The sequence below is a fragment of the Rhinoderma darwinii genome, chromosome 2, assembly GCF_050947455.1.
Source record: "Rhinoderma darwinii isolate aRhiDar2 chromosome 2, aRhiDar2.hap1, whole genome shotgun sequence".
Classification (NCBI taxonomy): Eukaryota; Metazoa; Chordata; class Amphibia; order Anura; family Rhinodermatidae; genus Rhinoderma; species Rhinoderma darwinii.
In genome coordinates, this window is record NC_134688.1 from 177,571,316 (window position 1) to 177,598,368 (window position 27,053).

General features: G+C 41.7%; 1 protein-coding gene across 5 annotated transcripts in view; it reads left to right on the forward strand.

The window, feature by feature from the left end:
• The window catches only part of MCF2L (MCF.2 cell line derived transforming sequence like), a 267,104-nt gene that overhangs the window by 193,977 nt on the left and 46,074 nt on the right, over positions 1–27,053 (forward strand). For all 5 annotated transcript variants that reach the window (XM_075852524.1, XM_075852526.1, XM_075852525.1 and 2 more), the window contains 4 exons: positions 13,862–13,952; positions 19,336–19,455; positions 21,996–22,112; positions 22,471–22,620. In XM_075852524.1, coding sequence (XP_075708639.1) covers positions 13,862–13,952; positions 19,336–19,455; positions 21,996–22,112; positions 22,471–22,620 — 478 coding nt within the window. The remainder of the gene's footprint in view (positions 1–13,861; positions 13,953–19,335; positions 19,456–21,995; positions 22,113–22,470; positions 22,621–27,053) is intronic.

The window sequence follows — 27,053 nt, forward strand, 5'->3', positions numbered from 1 at the left end:
TATTTCCATCTATGCATTAGCATTAGCACACATCTGAACAGAACTCTTGAACCCCTTCATTCTAGTAATCCGTGTGTTCATCAGTGCTTGAACCCAGAGACGGGACATGGAGTAGGGGCGTAATTTATGGTTATGTGTGTGTATGTGTGTATATATATATATATAATTTTAATTATTTTTTTATTTATCTTTTTTAGAAACTAATTTTATGCCTTTCAATTTTTAACCAATCAGTATTTCCCTGTATAAATAAGAACTTTTATGGATTGGTGGAGTAAGGTGCAATGAAATGAGTTATTGTACATCCGACAACTATCATGCTGAACGTAAGAGACCATTCTAAAGGGTGGTGGTAGAGTGCATTCTGAAATTACGAACTTGGGCACAGACCGAGCTTGACTGCCCCTGCCTGGACCCTCCGCCAATAATTCTGGCATGTCTCTATGACATACTGAAATATTTTTGAAATTAGTTACCCAATAATGTGGAATACAGTGCTGTATTGAACATTGTCTCAAACAGCTTGAGTATCATCGAGAATTTTTTATATTTTTTGCAACTGTACGACATGCTTAACTTGGATTTTAGTGGATTCTGTTCTGTTACTTTCCCAGAAATCCTACTTTTGTCCATTCACTTTCTTATTGTGGAGACCATTGCTGAGGCCTGCAGTTCTTTGGATGGTCTTCTCGGATGTTTTGTAATGTCCATAATGTATTGTTGTTGCACCCTGTGGTAGATAATGTTTTTTATTTATATAGTGCCTGGTCATTACTTTTTCTCTTGGCTAATAGATTTCTGTTTGTGCTTGTGATCAAAAGTGTGTGAAACTAGCCTCCATGTAGCAAAAATTTCCCAAAACCAGGGATTAACAGACAATTTGGTAATTTGGAGAACTAAACAGTTCTTTTCCAGTACATCCCTCATGACCGCACCACAGGAGGTTGCCCTATTGACCTCTATAGGGACAGGAAGACAGAGAGTTTAAAAGGCCGCTCCCACCACCCACTTGCCAGTGTTCTTCCTGTCCCTACAGGGTCAGTAGCAGAGAGACATCACTCCTGGAAAAACTCGGGAAGGGGGTGAGATCGGGGAGTCCGTGCACTCTCCCTTCTATTCCTCCTATGTGCCTAGGCTAATTAACTCTCTGACGATAGGTCCCTTAGCTCCCAACCAAAACACCTACCTTATGAATCCTAAGCAGGGTTCCGGTAGTGTGCGGGGTTCGGGATTCCCAAGCCAGGCTTCAGCTGATGCTGCGTGACCATGCAAGGACCGGCAGCTCCATAAGGTTGGTAGCGCCGGTAATATATCCTCGTGAGCCGGAAGGAGTCGTCTGCTTTGACGCGGCCGCATCTCAATGGAGTAGCCGCGAGCAGAAATTATGCTGGGCTACTTCCGGTCCGCGGCCATCTTGGAAGGTGGGAAATTCAAAACGCTCGCATTTAAAGGAACCCGCACAGGTATGTAGTTAGAGCTAATACCTCTAATGTGGAATTATATATACAGCCTTAAAGCATACACTACCATTCAAAAGTTTAGAGTCACTTAGAAATTTCCTTATTTTTGCAAGAAAAGCCACAGTTTTTTTCAATGAAGATAACATTAAATTAATCAGAAATACACTCTATACATTGTTAATGTGCTAAATGACTATTCTAGCTGAAAACATCTGGTTTTTAATGCAATATCTACATAGGTGTATAGAGGCCCATTTCCAGCAACCATCACTCCAGTGTTCTAATGGTACATTGTGTTTGCTAACTATGTTAGAAGGCTACGGGATGATTAGAAAACACTTGAAAACCCTTGTGCAATTATGTTAGCACCGCTGTAAACAGTTTTGCTGTTTAGAGGATCTATAAAACTGACCTTCCTTTGAGTTAGTTGAGAATCTGGAGCATTACATTTGTGGGTTCGATTAAACTCTCAAAATGGCTAGAAAAAGAGAGCTTTCATGTGAAACTCGACAGTCTATTCTTGTTCTTAGAAATGAAGGCTATTCCATGCGAGAAATTGCCAAGAAACTGTAGATTTCCTACAACGGTGTGTACTACTCCCTTCAGAGGACAGCACAAACAGGCTCTAACCAGAGTAGAAAGAGAAGTGGGGGGGCCCCGCTGCACAACGGAGCAACAAGATAAGTACATTAGAGTCTCTAGTTTGAGAAATAGACGCCTCACAGGTCCTCAACTGGCAGCTTCATTAAATAGTACCCGCAAAACGCCAGTGTCAACGTCTACAGTGAAGAGGCGACTCCGCGATGCTGGCCTTCAAGGCAGAGTGGCAAAGAAAAAGCCATATCTGAGACTGGGTAATAAAAGGAAAAGATTAATATGGGCAAAAGCACACAGACATTGGACAGAGGAAGATTGGAAAAAAGTGTTATGGACAGACGATTCGAAGTTTGAGGTGTTTGGATCACACAGAAGAACATTTGTGAGACGCAGAACAACTGAAAAGATGCTGGAAGAGTGCCTGACGCCATCTGTCAAGCATGGTGGAGGTAATGTGATGGTCTGGGGTTGCTTTGGTGCTGGTAAAATGGGAGATTTGTACAAGGTAAAATGGATTTTGAATAAGGAAGGCTATCACTCCATTTTGCAACGCCATGCCATACCCTGTGGACAGCGCTTGATTGGAGCCAATTTCATCCTACAACAGGACAATGACACAAAGCACACCTCCAAATGATGCAAGAACTATTTAGGGAAGAAGCAGGCAGCTGGTATTCTATCTGTAATGGAGTGGCCAGCGCAGTCACCAGATCTCAACCCCATAGAGCTGTTGTGGGAGCAGCTTGACCGTATGGTGCGCAAGAAGTGCCCATCAAGCGAATCCAACTTGTGGGAGGGGCTTCTGGAAGCATGGGGTGAAATTTCTCCCGATTACCTCAGCAAATTAACAGCTAGAATGCCAAAGGTCTGCAATGCTGTAATTGCTGCAAATGGCGCATTCTTTGACGAAAGCAAAGTTTGAAGGAGAAAATTATTATTTGAAATAAAAATCATTATTTCTAACCTTGTCAATGTCTTGACTATATTTTCTAGTCATTTTGCAACTCATTTGATAAATATAAGTGTGAGTTTTCATGGAAAACACAAAATTGTCTGGGTGACCCCAAACTTTTGAACGGTAGTGTATATCTTGTTGAATTGGATATTGCATTTGACTGTTGACTTTTGCTTGTTGCGGTGATGGAACTACCTCGTTCTGACGGAATTCCAGATATGTCCCAGGGTCATGTGAATCTCACCCTTGGGGTAAGGGTTACAACTCTGTATGTAAGCACACCTTACTTTACCTGCCTTTTGTTTTCTCTAGGGTAAAGATTCCTCTCAGAGACAAACTGACCCTAAAAAGAAGGTTAAAATATGTGTGACTTGTGGGAATAAACTGCTAGAGTCACATAAGAAACAGTTGTGTCAAGTCTATTGCAAAACTACTAAAAGAGGAACAACCAACGTTTTATGTCTGAACTTAGGGCTATGATTCACGAGGAAGTGAGTCAGTCAATAGCCTCCCTCGCTTCTCCTCAAGAAACTCCATCACACACTCCCGGGCAAAAAGACCACGGACTGAAGTGGAACAAAAATGGTGCCCGCCATCTCTGGGGTCTGACTGAACAGGAGTGTTATTACTTATCGGAGGGTGAATTAGAAGAAGGAGAGCAACTCTTGCCTTCAACCTCATCTACTCAGGAGAAATCAAATTTCTTCTCTTCAGAGATGTCCGATACCTTAATCCAGGCGATACGGGAAACCATGGATATTCCCGAAGAAGACCAACCCCATACCATCCAGGATGAAATGTTCGGTGGCCTGATAAATGAGAATCTCCAAAAAATGGTAAGGATGGAAAGGGAGGATTCAGAAAAAAGACTCTTCCTCACAAGAGAATTTAAAAACAGACTTCTCTTTGATCCAGAAGACCCGAAACCTTGGTATGAGATCCCCAAAGTGGATATCCCAGTAACTAGGGTTGTTAAAAAAACAAAACGCAATCCCTTTTTGAAGATTCCTCTCAGTTAAAGGACCCCATGTACCGGAAAGCAGACGGGCTGATGAAAAGAGCTTGGGAATCTTCATCCACTTTAATCTCCACGAATATCGCAGCCACATCTGTAGCAAGATTGATGTTTATATGGTTAAACCAACTAGACAACCATTTAATGATAAAAACATCAAGAGAAGATGTATTAGAAACTTTACCCTTACTAAAGATGGCAACCGGGTTCTTGGTAGACGCATCGGCTGAATCCATTAGATTTGCTGCCAGGAATGGGGCTCTCTCAAATGCTGCTAGAAGAGCATTATGGCTCAAGATGTCACCAGGAGACACGAAATCCAAAAACAAGCTATGTTATCCCTTTTACAGGATCTCTGATGTTTGGTTCTCTCCTGGATACCATGCTGGAGACCGCAACAGATAGATAAAAGGGGTTTCCAGAACAGAAACCTAAAAAGCCCCCTCAGTTTCGTAGGTTTCGCCAACAAAGGGAAGCAACCTTACAAACCTACAGAGGGAAAGGAAAATCCGGTCGCTGGAGTTACCCCAAGGGGGGAAGAGGTTGAGGATATCTCCTCAACCCCAATAACTAATTTAAGCCCTCAAAGCAATGACGCCAAGGGTGTAGGGGGAAGACACCTACATTTTTACTCCAACTGGACCAGAATAACCCAGAACTCTTGGGTTCTACAGATTATAGAAGAAGGGTACAAAATAGAATTATCCTCCATTCCTCCAGAGAAGTTTCTAATAACCAAGTACCGATCAAGAGATCTTCATCAGATGCTTATCCTAGACATCCAAAAACTGCTACAATTAAAAGCAATTACTCCAGTTCCCTACAACAAAAGATTCAAGGGCCACTATTCGAAAATCTTCTTGGTCAAGAAACCAAACAGTTCTTACAGGACGATAATCAACCTGAAGTTATTGAACAAATGGGTGAAATATCGCAAGTTCAAAATGGAGTCTATGAGATCAACTATCCTTCTAATAAGGGAAGAAGCGTCAATGTGTACGATCGATTTAAAGGATGCGTACTATCGCGTCCCTATCCACCCCGCTTACCAGAGATTCCTCAGATTCGCGATTCAGAACGGTTCTACCGTTCTCCACTTCCAATTTGTCTGTCTCCCTTCGGCATTTCCTCCGCCCACAGAATTTTTACAAAGTTTATGGCAGAAATTATGGCATTCTTAAGAAGTCAAGGCATAGTGATTGTCCCATATCTAGACTATTTCCTGCTGACAGCAGATACTCCATCTATCCTAAACAGTCATCGGTTACAGGTTCTTTCCCTACTACAGGAATTGGGATGGATAATCAACTTTGAGAAGTAAAGTCTTCCTCCCAAAAACTGAAGGTCTTCTTAGGAGTGCTGCTAGACTCCTCCTTTCAGCCATCCTTCCTCCCAAGGGAGAAACAAATACTTCTTCTGACAGAAGTGAGAAAATTTGGGGGAAAGAGCTCCTGTTCCATAAGAGAAGAAATGCGGATGTTGGGATTGATGTCTTGCATCCAATCCATTCCATGGAGTCAATTTCACTCCAGACCCTTACAAAACCTGATCCTGTCCCAGTGGGATAAAAAACAGGACTCCTTGAATTCAAGAATTCAGATTTCCGAAACAATGAAGTCTTCTCCCCACTGGTGGCTCTGCCCAAATAACATAAGCAAGGGGGTCCCCTGAGAATGATCCCTGAACAGGGAAATTTTTCTGTCCTTAACCCAGAGGTGGGGTTATCCCCAAATATACCTATTTGCCACTAGGAAAAACTCCCAGGTAGAGGCATTTTTCTCCCTAAATATCAAAGAAAACCTGTTGGGGGTAGATGCATTATCCCAACCCTGTGATATGGATCTGGCCTATGCCTTTCCTCCGTTTCCTCTAATACCAGTGGTATTAAGAAAAATCCAGGAGGATTTGACAAAACTTATCATCATTCTTCCCTATTGGCCAAAAAGAAGCTGGTTTCCAATCCCAAAGTACCTAGCTTTGGAGGACCCTATCATGCTCCCAGTCAAGAAGAATCTTCTCTCCCAGGGTCCCTTATTCTTTCAAGAAATAGAAACTCTGAAGTTGTCAGCCTGGATCCTGAAAGGCATATCTTGAGAAAACACGGTTTGTCAGACGAGGTAATTTCAACTATCTTATTAAGCCATAAAGAAGTTACCTCGAAAATAGATCAAAAAATTTGGAAGAAATTCTGTTCCTGGTATGGAGATCCGGGACCAGACCCCTTTCTTCCCAACATCGCGAAGATTCCAGATTTCTTGCAATCTGGATTCAAAAAAGGGCTTAGCCCGAATACCTTAAAAGTGCAGATCTTGGCCTTAAGTAATTTTTTCAATAATCCTTTAGCTGAACATAGGTGGATCAGAAGATTCACTCAAGCAGTTTCTAAATTGAAACCTTCCCTAAAGAAATCAATACCTACCTGGGATTTGAATGTAGTGTTAATTGTTCTTTGCAATTTCCCCCCTTTGAGCCGCTTGACGCGATTAATATGCATTTTTTAACTCTAAAAGCTGCATTCTTAATCGCTATTATATCAGCAAGAAGGATTGGAGAAATCCAATCTCTGTCGGTCATAGAACCTTACCTAAAAGTTCCAAGAAAACAAGATCATTCTAAAGCTGGATCCTTCCTTTATTCTGAAAGTATCTACTACCTTCCATAGAGACCAAGAATTACTTCTACCTTCCTTTTGTCCAGATCCTAAAAACCAACAAGAAGAAAAATTCCATTGCCTGGATGTCAGGCGAACAATTCTTCAGTATCTGGATAGAACCTCCTCTTGGAGACCAGATAAAAATCTATTTGTCCTGTATGGGGGAAAGAATAGAGGAAAGAAAGCCTCAAAAGGCTCTGTAGCGAGATGGGTAAAAACTACCATACAAGAAGCCTACAAGTCCCAAGGACTATGCGCCCCACAAGGCATTAAAGTCCATTTAACGAGAGCAGTTTCGGCATCCTGGGCAGAAAGAAGAGAAGCCTCTATGGACCAAATCTGCAGGGCTGCCACCTGGTCAAGCCATCATGCGTTTTGCAAACACTATAGACTAGATGTTCTGTCAGATACGGATTTAAGTTTTGGAAGAAAAGTCCTCCAATCCGTAGTCCCGCCCTGAGTATTATAATTTGGTATTTCTCCTGTGGTGCTGTCATGAGGGATGTACTGGAAAGTAGGAATTAGACCCCGGTAATTGTATTTCCAGGAATCCATCATGACAGCACCCTTACATTCCCTCCCTTTTATTGAAATCCTGATTTGTGCAAGTAACATGTTGGTTATTATCCCTAGAAATAAAATAGGGTTGCATCCATCCTGGTGTAGTAATTGAAAAACACTGGCAAGTGGGTGGTGGGAGGGGCCTTTTAACCTTTCTGTCTTCCTGTCCCTATAGAGGTCAATAGGGCAACCTCCTTTGGTGCTGTCATGATTGATTCCTGGAAATACAATTACCGGTAGGTCTAATTCCTACTTTCTTATGTGTACATATATATACATACATACATACATACATACATACATACATACGTTGAGCATATTTAACTGGCTATCCTTACTTTCACTGGCCCATAACGGCAGCCTTACAGTAGTTCACATGACGCCATGTACAGTCAGATAGTATTTCCCACAGTGATAGGGTCCTCCATAATGTCAGCCTCCCAGTAAAGCAAAACACATTTACTGTACCTGTTTTATATTTACGTATTTCTATCATGTCCACTGTCAACAACCAGGACATGCTTTGCCCATGTAAACAGACTTCAAATGAGCGCCATTCAACCTGTAATAATCGTCGATCGGTGCTAGTTATAGGATCATATATTCCCGTGTAAACCCAGCTTTAGGCTTGAAAATCTATTTTGCAATCTCATTCCTAAACACTTGGACAAAGGTAGGTTCTAATGAAGACAAATAAGTGTGGATGGGCACTTCATGAAACCCTCATGAGCATGGGAGGTATGTGCACACTCCATACCAATGTTTTCCTGCTTGAAGTCAAAAACATGGCCCCGATGCTACAAGGAAGTAGTGCTATTGACTGGGCCACTATACCTTGTATTCTGACTCAATATCAGAAATTGTCCTTTATTTCATGGTGCCTGTATGACCGTTGTATTGTTATTGTTTATCCCTGCCTCAGGACTGCATAGTATTTCTCATGTATGTTAGTTATATGTCTGTATTGCTATGTATTTATTATAGATGATGTAAATATGTACATATATTAAAATGACCATGCTACATATAAGTGGCATATAAAGGGCATGTGAGCTGTGGCTTAGGCTGCAGCAGTGTGTCACTTTGAATTCTCACTGCAGGCATTCTAGTCTTCCACTTGTTGGGATCACATGTGACAGTTCTTGTTGAAGAGAGAGAATATCTCAAGCTTTTCTTGAAGGGAAGACTTAAATAGAAAAATTACACTGTAGGGACCAGACAACTAGAATTCAGTCACAAACTCTCTTCCGTAGTCGTTGAACAATATGACTAGTTTAATCATCTCTGTTTTTGTGGCTATACAAATATGAGTTTATAGCTCTGTAGACCTGCAGTCTAAAAGTTTAATATATTAAGTCAAGTTCTGTTTATTGCCATTTGTGCATTGGTATATTGGAATTGATAATGTTGGGGCTTCGTACAGTTACAGTACATTAGCATATAGGATTGCTCGTAAGGGATCTTGTGACCCATTTAAAGAAGCTGAGAGAACCCAGTTACTTTGTGAGCTGCTGATGGTTAACCATTGTATACATGCAGTGGCAATATACTTGTGGGTTGGCTATTCTAAGGGCTGTGGAAGAAAGGTTCCTAATCCTTACATTGTAGTTGACTCTATCCAGGCAGAAGAGGGCTGTATGTAGGGCTGAAGCTATGACATTGGTGGTTTGTCTATTTGGTCTGTAGATAAATTGCAGAAACTTCAGGAAATTTGTAATGAGGGTTGTTAATGAATTTTAGCACCAGTTTTTATTCATTTCATAGCCACTGATATAAATATTCAGATATGTCACCTGAGGTGTCGTGGGCATGAGAATGATAGTTGAAATGTTTAAATTATGTTAATTGGGTACCGCAGGAACTTTAGAATTTTCAGTAGAATTGCCATCATGGCCTGTGACTTTGCTGGGGTTAGTGTGCTTTAAAATGACTAGAGACATAAGATTGATGTCTGAATTTCCCAAAAAATTTCTAAAGTGTTGCCTATTAATTGGGGTATTTTTTCTCATTTTTTTTCCACAGTATCTGAGGGATTTTTTTTTTATATGTGCATAATTGTAAATGTTAGTAGAGCTATTAGCCACGAAGTACATTTAGACAACCTGTTGGTCACGTGTCTGACGGCAAGTTTAATCTCATGTCTATGGTCAGCTTTAGGCTGTAACCTTTTATTTTTATAGGACAGTGTTTGCATTATTAATGCAAGTGTGAAAGCTGTTAAGATTTCATGGGATGTTTGAGGACCCTGTGCTACAGCATTGTTGGGCTTTCCTCCATCTCCTTCTTGAGTTTTTTTGTGTATGTCCTTTTTACCTCCCATGATATGGTCTTCTTGAGTACATTATAAGACGATGGTTTTCCTGCAGATTTTCTTATGTTGTGCATACTACTGTAGTAATAAATGCCCTCACTAGTCAAATAATAAAAATAAACCTGATCTGTTACCTGAATATACTGTTCCATGTAAGGGCAACATATTACAAGGACAGGCCCGCTCTCCTATTAGCCTAAAAGGCACAAGAAAACATTTGGCTAAGGGCTGATTCAGACGATCGTGAATTGCGTCCGTGCAGGTCGCGTGGTTTTCACGCGGCACGCATGGACCAATAGAAGTCTATGGGCCAGTACAGATAGTCCGTGCTTTTTGCGCAGCGTTTGTCTGCTGCGTAAAAACTTCCGTGCGAACTGCCTGTTTCGCGCAACAGCTGTCAAAAGGATGAATGTAAACAGAAAAGCACCACGTGCTTTTCTGTTTACAAACATCCAAATGGCATGTCATAATGATGGCGGCTGCGCGAAAAGCACGCAGCCGCGCATCATATGATGCTGCCTCACGGAGCAGGTAAGTGACTTTTGCGCAGACAAAACGCTGCGTGTTTTGCTTGCGCAAAAACGCCACGCACGTCTGAATCAGCCCTCATAGTAGTGATCAAAGAATACACCGGACTCATAGTTACGAGTCCAGTGTATTGATGGGAAGAGCGCTTCTCCGCCCTCCTCATAGTGATTGATGGCTGGCTGCTGTGTATGCAGGGTGGATGCCACTCGTTGGCTAATAGAGGAGGATATCTATACATCCTAATAATGTAGATATAAAACGGTTGTCCTATTAGTAAAACCCTTTTAATATTGTAATTTCTTTTAAATTCTGAAATTTATTTGTTTATCTTTCTTAACTTTCTTAGATTTGATCAATATTAGAATTAGATTGTGTGTTAGAGGCACACAGGAGCCAATGTCAGCCAAGCCGTCAGTCCAGCTTACTGACGGATTCAGCTTACAGCAGCGTTATGCAGCTTCTATGTAAAATGGAGCGCTAAAAACGTACAACGTTTTTAACAAATGTATATTATATACAAAAGTGATTAGAAACAGAATACATATACATTACAATAAAAACGAAAAAAAAAAAATCTCACGAAAGGTCCTTTAAAGACTTGTAGAATGTTGACGGTTCTTCAAGGAAAACAGGGATTGGTTGTTTGCTAGCTATCAATTTAAGCCATATTTGTTTTCATCTCATACACATCAAATTTACCCTCTGAAACATATACTTTAAACGGATTTACAGTCATGTGAAAAAGTAGAAGTCCATTGTAGTGTTTAACATATGTAGACATATCAATATTTGACCTTCTTTCAAACAGTATATAAAAGCTTCGATTAAACAAACAAAAACAAAAAATTCACTTTGTAATAATTTTCTTAAACATAAAATTCATAGATATGCCATTTCATTCTGTCCTAAAAGTATGTTGTATCACATTTATCGGAACCTTCAAGACAATCATGGAGTGACTTTTCTTAGAACTCTACATTGTACCGTTCCTCTCTTATTCCTCCTAGAAATGTATTAATTATTAATTGAAAATTGGGTTTTACCAGTTGGGGTGTTACTTTACACAGACAGACTGACAATGTCCAATCAGTGCGGACAGTGCCAGACTGTGTAGGGACACACCCATTTCACAAGGGGAATGGAAACACCTGGTTGTCAATTTATTTATAAAATTCGAGGAGGAATAACAGAGGAATGGCATAACACAGAGTTCTAAAAAAAAGATGTACCAGATTGAGCCTGTCTTCTATAAGCCTCAGACGTTTTATCCACACAGAGCAGTCAAACTGCGGTTTTTTTTTTTTACCTAAAAAATATGGCAAAATATTGTGTTTGTACAAAATTGCGTAAAAAAAAAAAACGAAATTGACCGCACTGTGTATATAGACCCTGCATTTGGTAGGTTTTTTTATTGTTGAGATGTGTGGTATTTCCATGTCTAGATCGAAACAGCTCTCTGAAGCCCTCAGTAAGAAAGAACTAGATACATTTGAGTATGAAAAAAATGCCAAATAATTGGACAGCAATCGTTCCACTGTTTAATAGATTGTCTACAGGGGGAGAAAATTTCAAACAACTGCTAACTTGACCAGGCCAAGCCGTTCTAGAAAATTCAGTCCGAGTGCAGGAAGCAATATCCTGAAGGAAGTCTCTAAGATTCCAAGAATTTAATCACAGGACCTACAGGTAGCTCTAGCCACTATTGATGTCATGAATCTACCATAATAAAGATCTACATGGGATGTGTGTCAGAAACCATATCTGTCCAGAAAGATCATAATTTCAAGACTAAAGTTTGTCGATGAGCATGTGGGCGAACACCAGGACTTTCTGTAACATTGCGCTCTGAACATAGAAGGCAAACATAGTTCTTTTGCCACAATACCAGTAGACCTGTTTGGCAAAAACCAAAGACATAATCTCACCAGAAAAACCTGATACCCAGTGTAAAGCATGGTGGTTGAAATGTTATGGTTTGGAGCTGCCTTGCGGAATCCGGGCTTTGGCAACTTTTTTTTTACCTCTTCAACAGGCAAAGGAAAAAAACGCGAGCATTTTATGTAAAAAAAAATGCGTCAAATCCCACCGCGGTTGTTTGCGGTGTTTTTTTACGTCTCCCGTTGATTTCAGGATAGGTCATGGCACTATTTTTTTGCTTGCAGGAAAAAATGCCTCCGTTTGTTGGCACGGTTCCAACACGGTTTCCGCGTAAAAAAAAAGCGACAAAAAAACTCAGTGTGAACAGGGCCAAACATCATACTTAGGCATCATTTACACGAGCGTAATATACGCGCGTGCTTTTCACGCGTCGTACGCACCTATATTAGTCTATGGGGCAGTGCAGACAGTGCGTGAATTTTGCGCAGCGCGAGTGTGTTGCGTAAAACTCACAACATGTCCTTTCTTTGTGCGCTGATCGCGCATCACGCACCCATTGAAGTCAATGGGTGTGTGAAAACCACGCATGCCGCACGGAAGCACTTCCGTGCGAACTGCGTGGTTCGCGCAACAGCTGTCAAACTCTGAATGTAAACAGAAAAGCACCACGTGCTTTTCTGTTTACAAACATCTAAACGGAGTGTCATAATGATGGCGGCTGCGCAAAAATCACGCAGCCGCGCATCATACACTGATGACACACGGAGCTGTTAAGTGCCTCGTGTAAATCAGGCCTTATGCCAAGTTCTTTCAGAGAAGGATATGGTAAATCTATGAATTTCTTGTTTATTTGTTATTGTTTGTTTTTGTTTAGCTACATCGCCTTTATTCATATTTACTGTTTGAAGATCAAATATTGTTCATATATGTTAAAAATTAGACATGGGGTGTCCTAACTTTTCACATGACTATATAATAGTGCTATATATTTTATCCCAGATAGAAGCATCAGATAAAATAAATATTAGAAAATAATTGTAGACATTTAGTTAGGGAATTTGTGTTTTTTTGTTTTTTTTTATAGATAAGCACCAGTTTAATGCTACATTACTTTATTATAGTGTTTCATCATCAAAACATTCAGCTCTTACAGGGTGTGCTGGTTATTAGCTATTCTTGTCAGTCTTAAAGCTTTTGCCTTTTCATATTCGTAAGCTGCTGTGATTGGCCCCAACCCCCAGTCAGATGCTGGCGCTGCACAATTTCCCTGCTCCTGAAATCCACGAATGGAATCAGCTAGCTATATGTCCATTTGTACTCTGTCTAGAGCATATGCTGCTAAACAGAGCAGAAAGGAGAAAAACAAAGGTCATTTCACGAGTCAGAAATGATGGGGCTTTTTATCGGAGTTGAGCATCTCCTTACTACCCAAATGTGTTATGTTGCTGTGATTAAGGTGGGACAACTATCATGTAAATAGATTGATCCTGCAAGTCAACCGATGGTTAAACAAGGTGGAATCTGGGGAGCTGAATGCTGGATTGTGTGTCCTGTTTATTCAATGCAGCTGTATGGATATGCAACATTTGCTTTTAAGGATAAGCGGTGGCTTTTCTATAAGACCATTTGCGGTTGCAGTGAGGAAGAAATTTAAAAGCACACAAGCTGCAGCAGATTGAGCCAAAATGGAATAACCGACGTTGCATGGGTCACATGAAGCCTCTTATGTGGACCCTACTTGGGAATGTGACATTCTAGGAAAACTCCTCTGCTTTTCTTGCATTGTAAATATTTAGCTCAGCTCCGTGAAGAGAGGGTTAAAAAACTGCACCATAGTGAGGAGGCAGCATCTGCACGTGGAATAATAACTGCAGCTTCTCCCTGTTCCTATTTTTACACCTAGTTTGCAAGATGCAGGAATTGGCTTCATCCTAGTCATCGACCGTAGACTGGACAAATGGACATCTATAAAAGCATCAATTCTCAGGATTGCCGTAAGTCCTTTTTAGCAGAAAAATGTCCACGTTGTTGTCCTACTTGCTCACTATACTGTATCTATTTGAATGCATCCATAATTGGTTCTGACGTCACACATTTCCGATCATATGTTGTCGTCATTCTCCAGTTGTAGAGACCTGCAGTGCCATAATAACGGCCATGTGATCCCCTATACATACAAATATAAATGGCTTTTCTGCTAATTACAATTTTTGGTTAATTTGGCCATGACGTATTAAAAAAAAGGGAATTGGAAAATACAGCAGATGAAATAAAAGCAGTCATGGTCACAATGACTTAATAGGAGCATTAAAAGTAACAGTAAAATAAGAACTACATTCAATATTAATTCTGACATTTGTTAAAATTATAGTGCTTGCTAAAATATTTATTGCTGGCATCTTCCATTGCTCTAGAAACCAAATAAAGATTCTGAGGCCTACATAATTGTGGTCCAGGTACCGGTCACTGGTGATGCACCGTAGTTTTGTACTAGAATACAAACACTTGTACTCAGAACAAACATTGTACCTACAATACTTGTATAATCTTTTTATCATAAGAGGACTAATATGTCTATATTTACCACATATAGGCAGCACCAATAATAAATACAGGGGCAGCACTAAAATGTAGAGTACTTTAATGTAATGAGTATTATTATTTTAATCCAATGGTGAAGAGGGGAGCCGTCCGCTCCCTGCCACGCTATTCACTGCGCAAAGGGGAGCCGTCCGCTCCCTGCCCCGCTATTCACTGCGCAAAGCCAGCTTTGAGTAGCTTGGCGCAGACATGTGCGATGCAGTGGCGTTGTTGCGCCTGTCTGCGCTGAGCCACACACTGCACAAATCGGTGGAGCACACTGATCTCCATTCGTAGTGGGAATGGGGTTAAGTTTTTTTATTTTATTATTTTTTATTAGGCCACCCATCGGGGGTATTATACTGAGTGGAGGGCAGTTATGGCGGGGCATTATAATGTGTAAAGGGCAGTTATGGGAGCATTATACTGTGTAGGGGCAGCTATGGGGGCATTATATTGCGTGGGGGCAGCTATGGGGCATTATACTGTGTGGGGGAAGCTATGGGGCATTACGCTATGGGGGGCATTCTACTGTGGGGGCATCTATGCGGGCATTATATAATGTGTGGGGGCAGCTATGGGGCATTATATTGCATGAGGGCAGCTATGGGGCATTATACTTTGTGGAGACCACAATGGTGATATTATACTGCTTAGGGCCCACTATGGGGGCATTATACTGTGTGAGGTCACTATGGGGCATTATACTGTGTCGGGGGACTATGGTAGCATGATATGTGGGCTGAACTGGGTATGTATGGGCGGGGAATGGGCGGAGTTAGAGGTGTGGCTTAAAAGGAAAGATTTGCTTGAATGTTAGGAGTTATGGGTGAATTTGCATAATATTTAGTTTGCTTTTTCAGAAAATGTATTAAAAATTGCAAACTATCAGAAGATTTTTTTTTTTAATTAGTATATGCACTACAAAGAAGAGAATTAAATCAATGCTTTATTGTAATATTTGGTCTACATACTAAAGTTCACTTGGAATCCGTGAACTGTCTTAAAAGTTTTTCTAGTAATATTTAACATGGCTACAGTCTGGGTATAATGTGTATATCACAATGTTAGTGGTATAAAAGTTGGATGTAGCTACTCTGTAGGTTTCAAATTCATGCCATGTTATTAATCTGCAACGTTGGCAGATGTTGGGGAAAAGATGGATCGTATATGTTTTGATTTTAGCATGCCCGAATGGAACCCTTGTTCCAGCTGGAGGTAAGTAGTTGCTTGAGGTGTCTGTCAGCTGATTATTTAATTCCCTCTATTGAAATAAACATGCATGATCTGCCCAACGTGCATATTTATGGTGAGTCAAGATATGAGTGTATGGCTATCTCATGTATATGACCAGCTTTAGAGTCTTCATGAGACTTTACAACTTGCATATATTTAGTAAACCAGTAAAGGTTATCACTTGAAAACCAATGAAGTTCAATAAAATCTAATACAATAAAGGAGCCCCCCCATAAAAAAACTAATTCAGATTGGTAAAAAAAATAAAATAGACATGCATTGCACATGAAAAAAAACAAAAAACGGTTAAAGTCGGATATGCTGTTTTTCCCCTTTCCCACAGTAAAAAAAATAATAATAATCAAACAATAAATTATATATTACCCAAAATGGTTCAAATAAAAATAAATAAATTACAACTCATCTGACAAAAATGAGCCCCAATATGGCTACGACTACAGAAAAATTAAAACGTTATGGGTCTTGGAATGCGGTGCCCAAATGTTTTAATGTTTTTTTGTTTTTTTTAACACATGCAAAAGTACTAAAAGATTAAAACAATATATATACATTTGGTATCACCGTAATTGTACCAATGTTATTAATACCGAACAGTCCATGCTGAAAAAAAAAAAGCAAAAGTGAGATTCATGCTTTTTTCCCATTTCCCTTCCCACAAAATATTAATAAAACGTAATCAATCTTATATATATTTTCGAAAGTTTGTTTGAAGCCCGATTTTTCATTGGTTTGAAATCAGGAAATAGGCTCCGCCCCCTATTGACGTGGCAGCCCATAATTGGCTGCAAATACAGCAGCACTGCGATGTTGGCCACAGCGGGTTTACACAGAGGCAGGACAGTTGTCCTGTCTCGTATAATTGAGGGACTAAAATGCATGGAGAAGCAATGAGTAAGTAAAAGAAGTTCATACGTACCGTTGTCTTGGTGACGCCTCCCACTTGACATCCAGTCCAACCTCCCTGGATGATACGGCAGTCCATGTGATCGCTGCAGCCTGTGATTGGCTGCAGCGGTCACATGGGATGAAACGTCATCCCGGGAGGCCGGACTGGAGGAAGAAGCAGGTAAGTTAACTTTTAATACTCTCTAATTATTATGCGGGTCGTGCTGCCATATAAAGTCCTATAGACATGTCCTATCTTTTGCGTAGCTTTTCTACAGCACAGGTACAATATACAGGTAGGTGTCCATGGGTAATAAAAGTGAATGGGTCCGTAATTACGGACATATTTTACGGTCGTTTGTATGAGGCCTTACAACACATAATTGGGTATTTAAATAGTGAGCTTTTACTCTATCTATACCGTAAGTCAACCTCCCGAGCAACGCCGGATGAGATTGATGCTTTTTTCCCATTTCCCTTCCCAAAAAATATCAATAAAACGTAATCAATAAATTATATGCACTTCAAAATGGTGACAATAAAAACTACAACTCATCCCGCAAAAAAACAAGCCCTCATACAGCTTTGTCGAGGGGAAAATAAGTTCAATTTTATAGAATATATACCTCCTAACCATCCTGTTTGTCGCAAAAATTGCCTCACTAACTGCTTGTAACATGGGACATTATGAAAATTTTCCTAAAACTGAACTTCCTCAGGATATTTTGTGGGCATTCCCTAGGCAGATTAGGGGCAGGGCTTAAGTGTCCTGCCTATGAGGATGCAAATGTTGTGAGGTATGAGAATGTGATGATGAAAAAAGAATAAAAAAATTACTTGGTCATGAAGCCCCAAAATAGGTTGGTCCTTAAGGGATTAAATGTTAAATTTATTTGTTAGATCACGCAAAACAGAACCATTTTTCAATTGAAATCTTGAAGTCTAGATATTGCTGTTAATTACTAATTATGGTGCCCCCTGGTGCTCTTTTGATTTCCCCTCAGGATATTCTCACCTAACGTGTCCAGTGCCCAGGGACACACACAGTGGCGTAACTACCGCTATAGCAGCGGTAGCAGCTGCTACGGGGCCCGCAGCATGAGGGGGCCCATGCCACTCGCCGGCACGGCCCCCCCCCATGGCCGGAGGCTCCGCTAGCAGCTGCTATGGCTGCTACAGCGCGACGCCACTGAAGGGGTTGTTCCTACAAAAGACATGCATCCCCTATCCACAGGATAGGGGATACATGTTTGATCGCTGGGATGCCCAGCGACAAGGAGAGTCCCCCGAAGTTCTCCATGACAAACCTCAGACTTCCGGCGTCTGTCAGCAGCTCCATAGAAATGACTTGCGCACTGGCCGCGCTTGTGCGCATGCGTGACCAGCGCTCCTTTCATTTCTATTGAACTGCGCAGACGCCGGAAGTCCTAAGTTTGTCATGGAGAACTTCGGGGGACTTTCAGTCCCCTGTTCTCCTTATCGCTGGGCGTCCCAGTGATCACACATGTATCCCCTATCCTGTGGATAGGGGATACATCTCTTTTGTAGGACAAACTATAGGCCGTTGGTTTTTTTTTGGGGGGGGGCTATATGGCGTTATCTACAGGGGGGTCTGTATTGCGTTATCTACAGAGGGGTCTGTATGGCGTTATCTACAGGGGGTCTGTATGGCGTTCTCTACAGGGGGGTCTGTATGGCGTTATCTACAGGGGGGTCTGTATGGCTTTATCTACAGGGGAGGCTGTATGCCATTATCTACAGGAGGGATTTGGGGCTGTATGGCGTTCTCTACAGGGCGGGCTGTATGGCGTTCTCTACAGAGCGGGCTGTATGGCGTTCTCTACAGGGGGGGCTGTATGGCGTTCTCTACAGGGGGGGCTGTATGGCGTTCTCTACAGGGGGGCTGTATGGCATTCTCTACAGGGGGGTCTGTATGGCGTTATCTACAGGGGGGGGGTCTGTATGGCGTTATCTACAGGGGGGCTGTATGCCATTATCTACAGGAGGGATTTGGGGCTGTATGGGGTTCTCTACAGGGCAGGGTGTATGGGGTTCTCTACAGGGCGGGCTGTATGGTGTTCTCTACAGGGCGGGCTGCATGGCGTTCTCTACAGGGGGGCTGTATGGCGTTATCTACAGGGGGATTCGGGGCTGTAAGACGTTATCTGCAGGGGGCTGTATGGCGTTATCTACAGGGCGGGCTGTATGGCGTTATCTACAGGGGGGCTGTATGGCATTATCTACAGGGGGGCTGTAAGGCGTGATCTACAGGGGGCTGTGTATGGTGCTATCTATAGGGGGGCGCTGTGTGGTGGAATCTATAGGGAGGCACTATCTACAAGGGGGGGGTTGTGTGATACCCAGCGGAGGGGGGGGCCCCAGTAAAAAGTTTGATATGGGGCCCAGTCTTTCCTAGTTACGCCCCTGGACACACATGTCCATTAGCTCAGTGCTAATGCCCGGATCCTCTTTGTACACAGGTGGTGGAGTGATTCCTGCTAGTGTGCAGGCCAGCCAATAAGAATCTGCTCACTCTAAGAGTCTTCTTCTTACCAGCACTAAATATATTAGATGATCATTTCTGAGAGGGAATCAAAATCCTGTAATCCTGTATTTTTATTCTTGTGTTCATAGTGTTCATCTTGCACCTTGTAGGCATCATTCCCAGGGAACCTGCAGCTTGTTATTGTTTTGCGGCCATCAGGATTGTTACAGCGAGCCCTGTCGGACATTGTATTCAAATTCAACAAAGATGACTTTAAAATGAAGGTACCGGTAAGTACAGGAGGACCTTTATAGTATTTTCTCAGAGGTTTAACAGCCTGTGTAATTTTTTTCCTATATTATATATACCCCAAAATATTGTTACAGACTTAGGCCCCCAGCACACGACCGTGTCTGTAATCACTGTCCGTGATTACGGTCACGCCGTCCGCAGACGGCCTCTCGCATCGAGAGCTGTGATTCCATATAAAGTATGGGAGCATAGTCCGTAAAAAGCAAAAAATAGGACATGTCCTATCTTTTGCAGAGTTTTTCTACTGGCACGGACACCTTTCCTGTAAATATATGGGAAAGTGTCTGTCGGCAATAGAAATGAATGGGTGCGTAGGTCAATAATTATGGACAAAATTCACGATCGTGTGCATGGGGCATAACTTTTAGTAATAAAACGTATTTAAGGATGTAGCCAAGTTTATCTGGACTCTGATAACTTGCTGCAGCTTGATATCACAAATTAAAGCATTGAAAAAGTCAAGTTAAAGTTTCTTTTCACTGTGTATTTAATGCGTTAAAATTAGATAAAGATGGCTACATCTGTACATACATGGTGTTTCCTCAGTTAAATAGGTAGAGCAGTTTATTCATGTGTGGCCTTAGTTATACTGTAAGTTTGCTCACTTGTTCTTGAGTTGCCACTAGTGTATATTCCACATCATAATGTTGTAGATATATGGGCTGTTGGAAGAGTTTACATTTGCATATTCTTGGGTCAAATTTTACAGATTGTTATAACCCTATAAATGAAGAAACGGGAAACACATGATAATATAGACCCTTTATAATAAGATTTAAATAATGAACAAGGAGTAACGCCTGGTATTAATGACTTTTTTTAATTTTAGATTTATGAGATAAATGTGCTCATATGAAAACCTGTATGAATCACCTTTTTGTATATGTAAATATCCAAAACTATTAAAATGAAAAAACATATTGTGCTTCTAAAATGTAGCAAACCAGTTTGCTGATTCCACACTGAAAATAAACAGGGGTTTTTAAAATCCTATGCGCATGTAACGGAAAAAATCTTCATGGAATTCAGAGCATGATGTGAGTTTTTCAAATCTCCCACGTGCTCATTACGTTGTGGAAAGATGGTCGATTTTTACAGCGGATTTCACCCTTGCAAAGAGTAAAATTTGCAGCACATACAAAGCATGTGTTTGGCAAAATATGGAAAGGAAAATATTTGCCATGACCTTGATTTTATTTTTCAAAGCACGTTATCAGCTTTATGCCTTTTCTGGCATTAAAAAGGGGCAAATTTTGGCGCATGCCATATTTGCACTTGAATTTGTGACTTTTCTCTCCTTTTATCCCTTTTAAAAAGTGCTGTGAAAGGCGGCTGGGGTTAACCGACAGGGAGCAAAGCCAGAACGTTTTCAACAACTTTATGATTTTTAAAGACAGAAAATGGTGCAAATTCTGGCACAAATTGTCACGCAAATCTAAGCCTGCTTCTAGCACACGCAGATTTCATTTTCTGTTTTTGGAACTGCCCGAAATGCACCACATTTATTAAGAGACGTGCACCTCTAAATATACTTGCTGCATCTTATACTGACCTTTATTAAATGCCAGTCTTAATTAATTCGCCCCTAATGTTTTTCATTTTATAATCTTTAGGAAATGCTATGTTATTAAGTAAGGGTAGGGACAAGCGCTGTTGGTGACCAAGGCAATTTCAGAATGCGCCGTCTCGATGACAATACCCTTTATTGGATTAGAGGGCCCAGACCAATCCATGAAAAACAGCGCCAGTCCGTTTTTTACTTCCACCAAACTTGGTCTGCGGAATTCCGGTATTAACTAAAGCTGGTTTTATCCGTCTGACTGCCAGATAGTGAATCGTGATTGAAGAAATACTTTCCACCGCTTTGTAATGTGCTTTACTCCACTCTATGATTTGCATTACACATCTCTAAGTACTCCCCACCAAAATCGAATCCATGAAGCTGTTGTTATTCTTCTGTTGCTTCCAGAATCAATTTGGTAGTTGAAGGAGCTGAAATTTTCCAGCAACTTTAATAGGGAGGCTCGTTCTATGAGCTTGTTGGCCTACCGCTTTGCACCTGAGCTATTGTTGCTCCTATATGTTTTCACTTCACAATACGAGCACTACGTGGCACCCTACGACAGTGCCATATTGAAAAGCTATCTATGAGGATTAACGTATGCTTCGTTTGATTCACTATGGGTATGGCGGAAATGGCAGGACCCACTTACGGCAGTAATAACTTTCTTATTTTCACCGGGTGGTTTGGCACTGTCCATATTTTCCTTGGCACAGTTCTTCTGCCTTACTGCTCTTTTAGAGTACATCCACACACAATGTGTGCCCGGCTGTTACATTTTAGTGACATTGCAGATGGTTACAGGGACACATTTAAAATTCATACATGATCATATGAACAGCAATCGTAAATTTGGAGTTTGCAGAATGTTTGTGCCAGCATGTAGACAGCACATTTGCCAAACAATATATAATATACTAATGTTACTTACAAAGTGTATTTCCCATCTCTATGCAGATCATAATGCTAAATTCAGCAGCAGAATTACAGAACTATATAGATAAGTCACAGCTAACACAAGACCTTGGTGGGACATTGGATTATTGCCATAAAAGCTGGCTATTACATCGCACAGTAAGTCTTCATTACATTTCTAATTCTTCTAGTACTGTATACACATTTTTGGCCAATGTGTTTGTATAGACCTAACTCCAATACAGGATAAATGACATGTACTATGCTGTCAACTCTCCAGGTGCTGTCTCATTCATTCCATATGTCCAGTAACCGCAGTCCGTTATATAATATGTTCACTAAGAAGTAAAGTTCTTGTCTACAGTTATATATTATTATCTACGAAGGACAAATCAAAAATATTCCAATGTCAGCCAGATTGAATAATGTATCAGAGACTTGCTTCCTTTGCAATGCCATATTCTACATGTTTATAGCTTCTGAAGCATATATTTTTGCACTGACTTTGTTCTTGTAGGCTATAGAAAATTTTGCTCTGATGGTTAAACAGACAGCACAAACTCTACAGTCCTTTGGCACAGAATTAGCTGAGACAGAGTTACCCAATGATGTGACTACCACCAGTTCTCTTTTAACTCTGCATACAGAGAAGAAGGATAAAATGAAGGTGAGTAATCCCCCGATAGCTGTGTCTTTATATGTATCTATAACTAAGGTGTAGGGGAATCAGTCGGCACTGCTGTGACCAGTAGTCCTTCTGGACATTCACAGTACACTGCCCACGGATGTGCAACAGGGGCTGCGGTTTAAGTCTAGGGAGGTGTTGGGCTTCATAGGTAAGACCATATGTAACGCAATGCAAGTAGAGAGAAAAAAGCTGCACTTACTTGGTCTGACATAGAAAATTCTTTAATGCATGTAAAAAATGTGTGTGGGGGGGGACTAAGACAGTGTCAGGCAATAGCCGTTATGCATTCGGTACAATGCTTTCTCTAGCCCTATATATAACTATGTTGTCTAACTAGATGTAGAAGGCTTCAGAAAACTCAATGATTTCACTAAAAAGATGCTGCTAGTAAGATCTATGGAGTTATATTTGCCAACATTCATGATCAGAGATGGAAGAAAGTGATATTGCATTTCTGTGAGAAATAGAAATATTTTCAGTATTCTCACTCAAGCTTCTTCAGCTAGGCAGAGAGAACCACCTCTGTTACATTAACTCCCTGAGCACTATTTCTTTACAACTGACACAGTATAACTGTGTAGGAGCATGTCACTAGTTAAGCATTGGGGTTAACATAGCAGAAGCTTTTATCTCCACCTAGCTGAAGGATCCTGTGTCAGGAAACATAGTCACAGCTGCTTATTAGTCTGTGACAGGGCCGGCCTTCGGATAGATGGCGCCCGGTGCGAAATTATCTTTCGGTGCCCCACCTCATCATAAAAAAATGCCCCATAAAAAAGTATACTGCCCACCACAGTATAATGCCCTATATAGTGCCTCCACACAGTATAATACCCCTTTAGTGCCCCCCATACAGTATAATAATAATATTTAAAAATATATATTATAACCCCTTCAAGGACACAGTATTTTGTCTCCTAATTGTGCCCACACAGTATTATGCCCCTTAAGTGCCACACACACACACACACACACACACACACACACAGTATATTACCCCCTGTACTGCCCCTACACAGTATAATGTCCGCTTAGTGGCCTCCACACAGTAAAATGCCCCCCTCCCCTGGCTGCCACACACAGCCCCCCCTTGTAAATAGTGCCCCCCTGCAGATTGTGCCATACAGCCTCCTTGTAGACAGTGCCATAATCCCCCACCTCCCCCATGTAGACAGTGATGACTGGATCCTTGCATATATAGAATAAACCCAAAAGCACTCCAAAGACATACGATTGTATTGATTCCAAGGAAGAATTATTTATTTTCATTCATTCCATATGGTATGATATTGTACAGAACAGAAAAAAAAAATTACATTTCGGAGGACTGTGGTATTGTAACAGCGTCGACCAGACGCTCCAAGATGTGCGTCTGGTAGACGCCGTTACAATACCACACTCCTCCGAAATTGCATGCAGCGATTGTGAGAAAGGCCTTGGTTGGACCGAAACGTCAATAACGTCTATCGCTTGCATTTAAAAAAAATAAATTCTGTTCTGTACAATATCATACCATATGGAATGAATGAAAATAAATAATTCTTCCTTGGAATCAATACAATCGTATGTCTTTGGAGTGCTTTTGGGTTTATTCTATATATCCATTAGTGGGGTACAACCCGAACCTGAATAGCACCAACGAACTGGAGTGCATCCTTACTATTTATTTAAATATGGATCCTTGCATAGGCCGGCGTAATCCTGTAGCCTAGCATAGGGTTTACTAATCTTTTCAGGCTCGAGGCACCCCATGGGAAAAAAAACGTTCCTCCGGGCACTAACAAAAATTGTTAAGAGAAAGACAGACATTGGCTAAAAGGCTGCAAACAAGAACTACACTCTTAGGGCTCATTCAGACGAGCGTAAAACTCGTCCGTGTGCTGTGCCTGAAAATCACGCACAGCACACTGACCCATTGATTTCAATGGGGCCATTCACACATGCAGGAGTTTTCACGCAACGTGTGTCCGTTGCTTAAAACTCACTGCATGTCCTATATTGGTGAAAATCACTCACAGCACACAGATGCACATCCGTGTGCTGTGCGTGATTTGCGCATCAATCCCATTGAAAAAAAAAATGTGCTTTGCGAGTGCATAAAAACGCATGCCACTCACAAAGCACACTGATGCATAACGCAACACACACGGACTAGATTCACGCGCGTGAATTTGATACGCTCGTGTGAATGTAGCCCTAGGGTATATTCACACAGCATTTTTTTATAAGGCAGAAAAAAATCTGCCTCAAAATTCCTTGACAGTTGGCAGCGTTATTTAACGTTTATTTTTTGGGGTTTTTTGTAAGCCGTTGAAGCTAATGCAAAAGATGCAGGCTAAAAAAAAAGGACTCCAAACGAGTGCCGCAGGTATTTTCTGCCTCCTATTAAATTCTATTGGAAATCAGAGGTGGAAACCATTTGAAGACCATCAGTCCCCCACTCACAGTAAAATGACCGTCAGCCCCCCACTCTCACTAAAATGGCCACCAGCCCGCTACTCACAGATGCCCTCTGTAGATTGTGCCACACAGCCCCTTGTAGGTAGTGCCACACAGCCCCTTGTAGGTAGTGCCACACAGCCGCCTTGTAGGTAAGTGCCACACAGCCGCCTTGTAGGTACTGCCACACAGCCCCCTTGTAGGTAAATGCCACACAGCCCCCTTGTAGGTAAGTGCCACACAGCCCCCTTGTAGATAGTGCCACACAGCCCCCTTGTATGTAGTGCCACACAGCCCCCTTGTAGATAGTGCCACTGTAGCCCTCTGGCTGGGGATTCCGCTCCTGGATGGAGCGCTTGATGTCTCTGTCCATATCTGTTCATATATGGACAGTGACATCAGGGACAACTCTGAAGGGGAATCCTCGTCCACAGTGTTTCGATGGTGTAACTGGGGATTTCACTCCAGTAGAAGCCCCTGATGTCTCTGTCCTTTTGTGGACTGTGGACGGGGATTCCGCTTCAGGAGTTGCCCCTAATGTCAATGTCCATATATGAACAGATATGGACAGAGACATCGAGCGCTCCGTCCAGGGGGATTCCGCTTCTTCAGGGAGCTACAGTGACACTGGTAGATAGCAGACCAGGGAGATACCTCCCTGCTCTGTTATAGTGTTCGATAGTTTCTGCGTCCTAAGGATGCTAGCAGCGCCGCTGGCCATGGAGGGGCCCATCCCGACGTGCGCCCTCATGCCCGGTGTCGCCGCTAGCGGCTGCTACAGCGGTAGTGACGCCACTGAGAGAGGAAGCGACCAGGCGGAAAGGCAGCTGCTGAGTCGCCGGCCCGGACGCTTTTGAAACACAAGCAGGGGAAGGGAGCCAGTGCAGCGCCCCCTTCCACCTGCTGGAGTGATGCTCCCTGTGCAATGGAACAGGTCGCACACCACTAAGGCCGGCCCTGGTCTGTGATGGTCAGTTGCCTGGATTTTAGTAAGGCCCTGTTAACATCACGGTATTGTCCTCCATTTAACGTATACATTGAGAGAAGCTGCTGACGAAGGGCTGCGATGTATCCCACTGTATAGGCATACAGTGGAATAAATTACCCATAGGGTCCCAGTTTAAAAAAAATTAAATAATGTTTTGTTTTTTTTTACTGTATACAGTAGTATGTAATAGCGTAGTCTACTGCACTATTCCATACCTTTTTCCTTGCGGTATGCCGACGTATACTGGCCCGACGAAGGCCAAAAGAAAACTCTTATGGCCTCTATTGGGCTAATGGAGCCCCGTGAATGCTCTTAAAGTGTACACCTGGAACTTCACCCAGTATAAATGCTAAGCGTAGATCACAAACATAATCTAAACAGGCCCAAAGACGACGGCGATAACCGTAAAACAGATACTGTATATTACAAAGCTTATTATTTTTGCACAAAGAGGCAAATTACTTGTCTAAAGATAAAGAATCTCTTTAACCTCTTCCTGCATACAGTGCGATTGGCGGTATCAGACTGTCACACTGACAGCCTGTTCTGTGACAGGGAATTGCAATAATCAGTTCCCCATCACAAAAATGCTTCTGCATTCGAGCGGTTACTAAGGAGCCCCGTGACATCAGTGATGACGTCATTGGATTCCCTCTGTAGAGGGGGCTTGGAGGCATGTAGAGGAGACACGATCTGCGTCTTTTCTGCATGTCCGTCTATGCAGAACACTGGTAACAGTGATCTAATAGGCTGTTACCATTAGATCACTGTTATCAGTGATCAATTTATGGGGACAGCAGGAAACGTATAGATAATGTGTTCCCTGCTAACCTGTTCGACTATAGTAAAAAAATAAAATAAATGAATACAGTAAAATGTAAAAAAAAGAAATTATAATAATAAGTCAATTAATTATTTTTTTTTAAATGACCCCACTCCCCCAAAATTTGCGCACCTCTCCAAATCCACACGCATCCATTTTAGA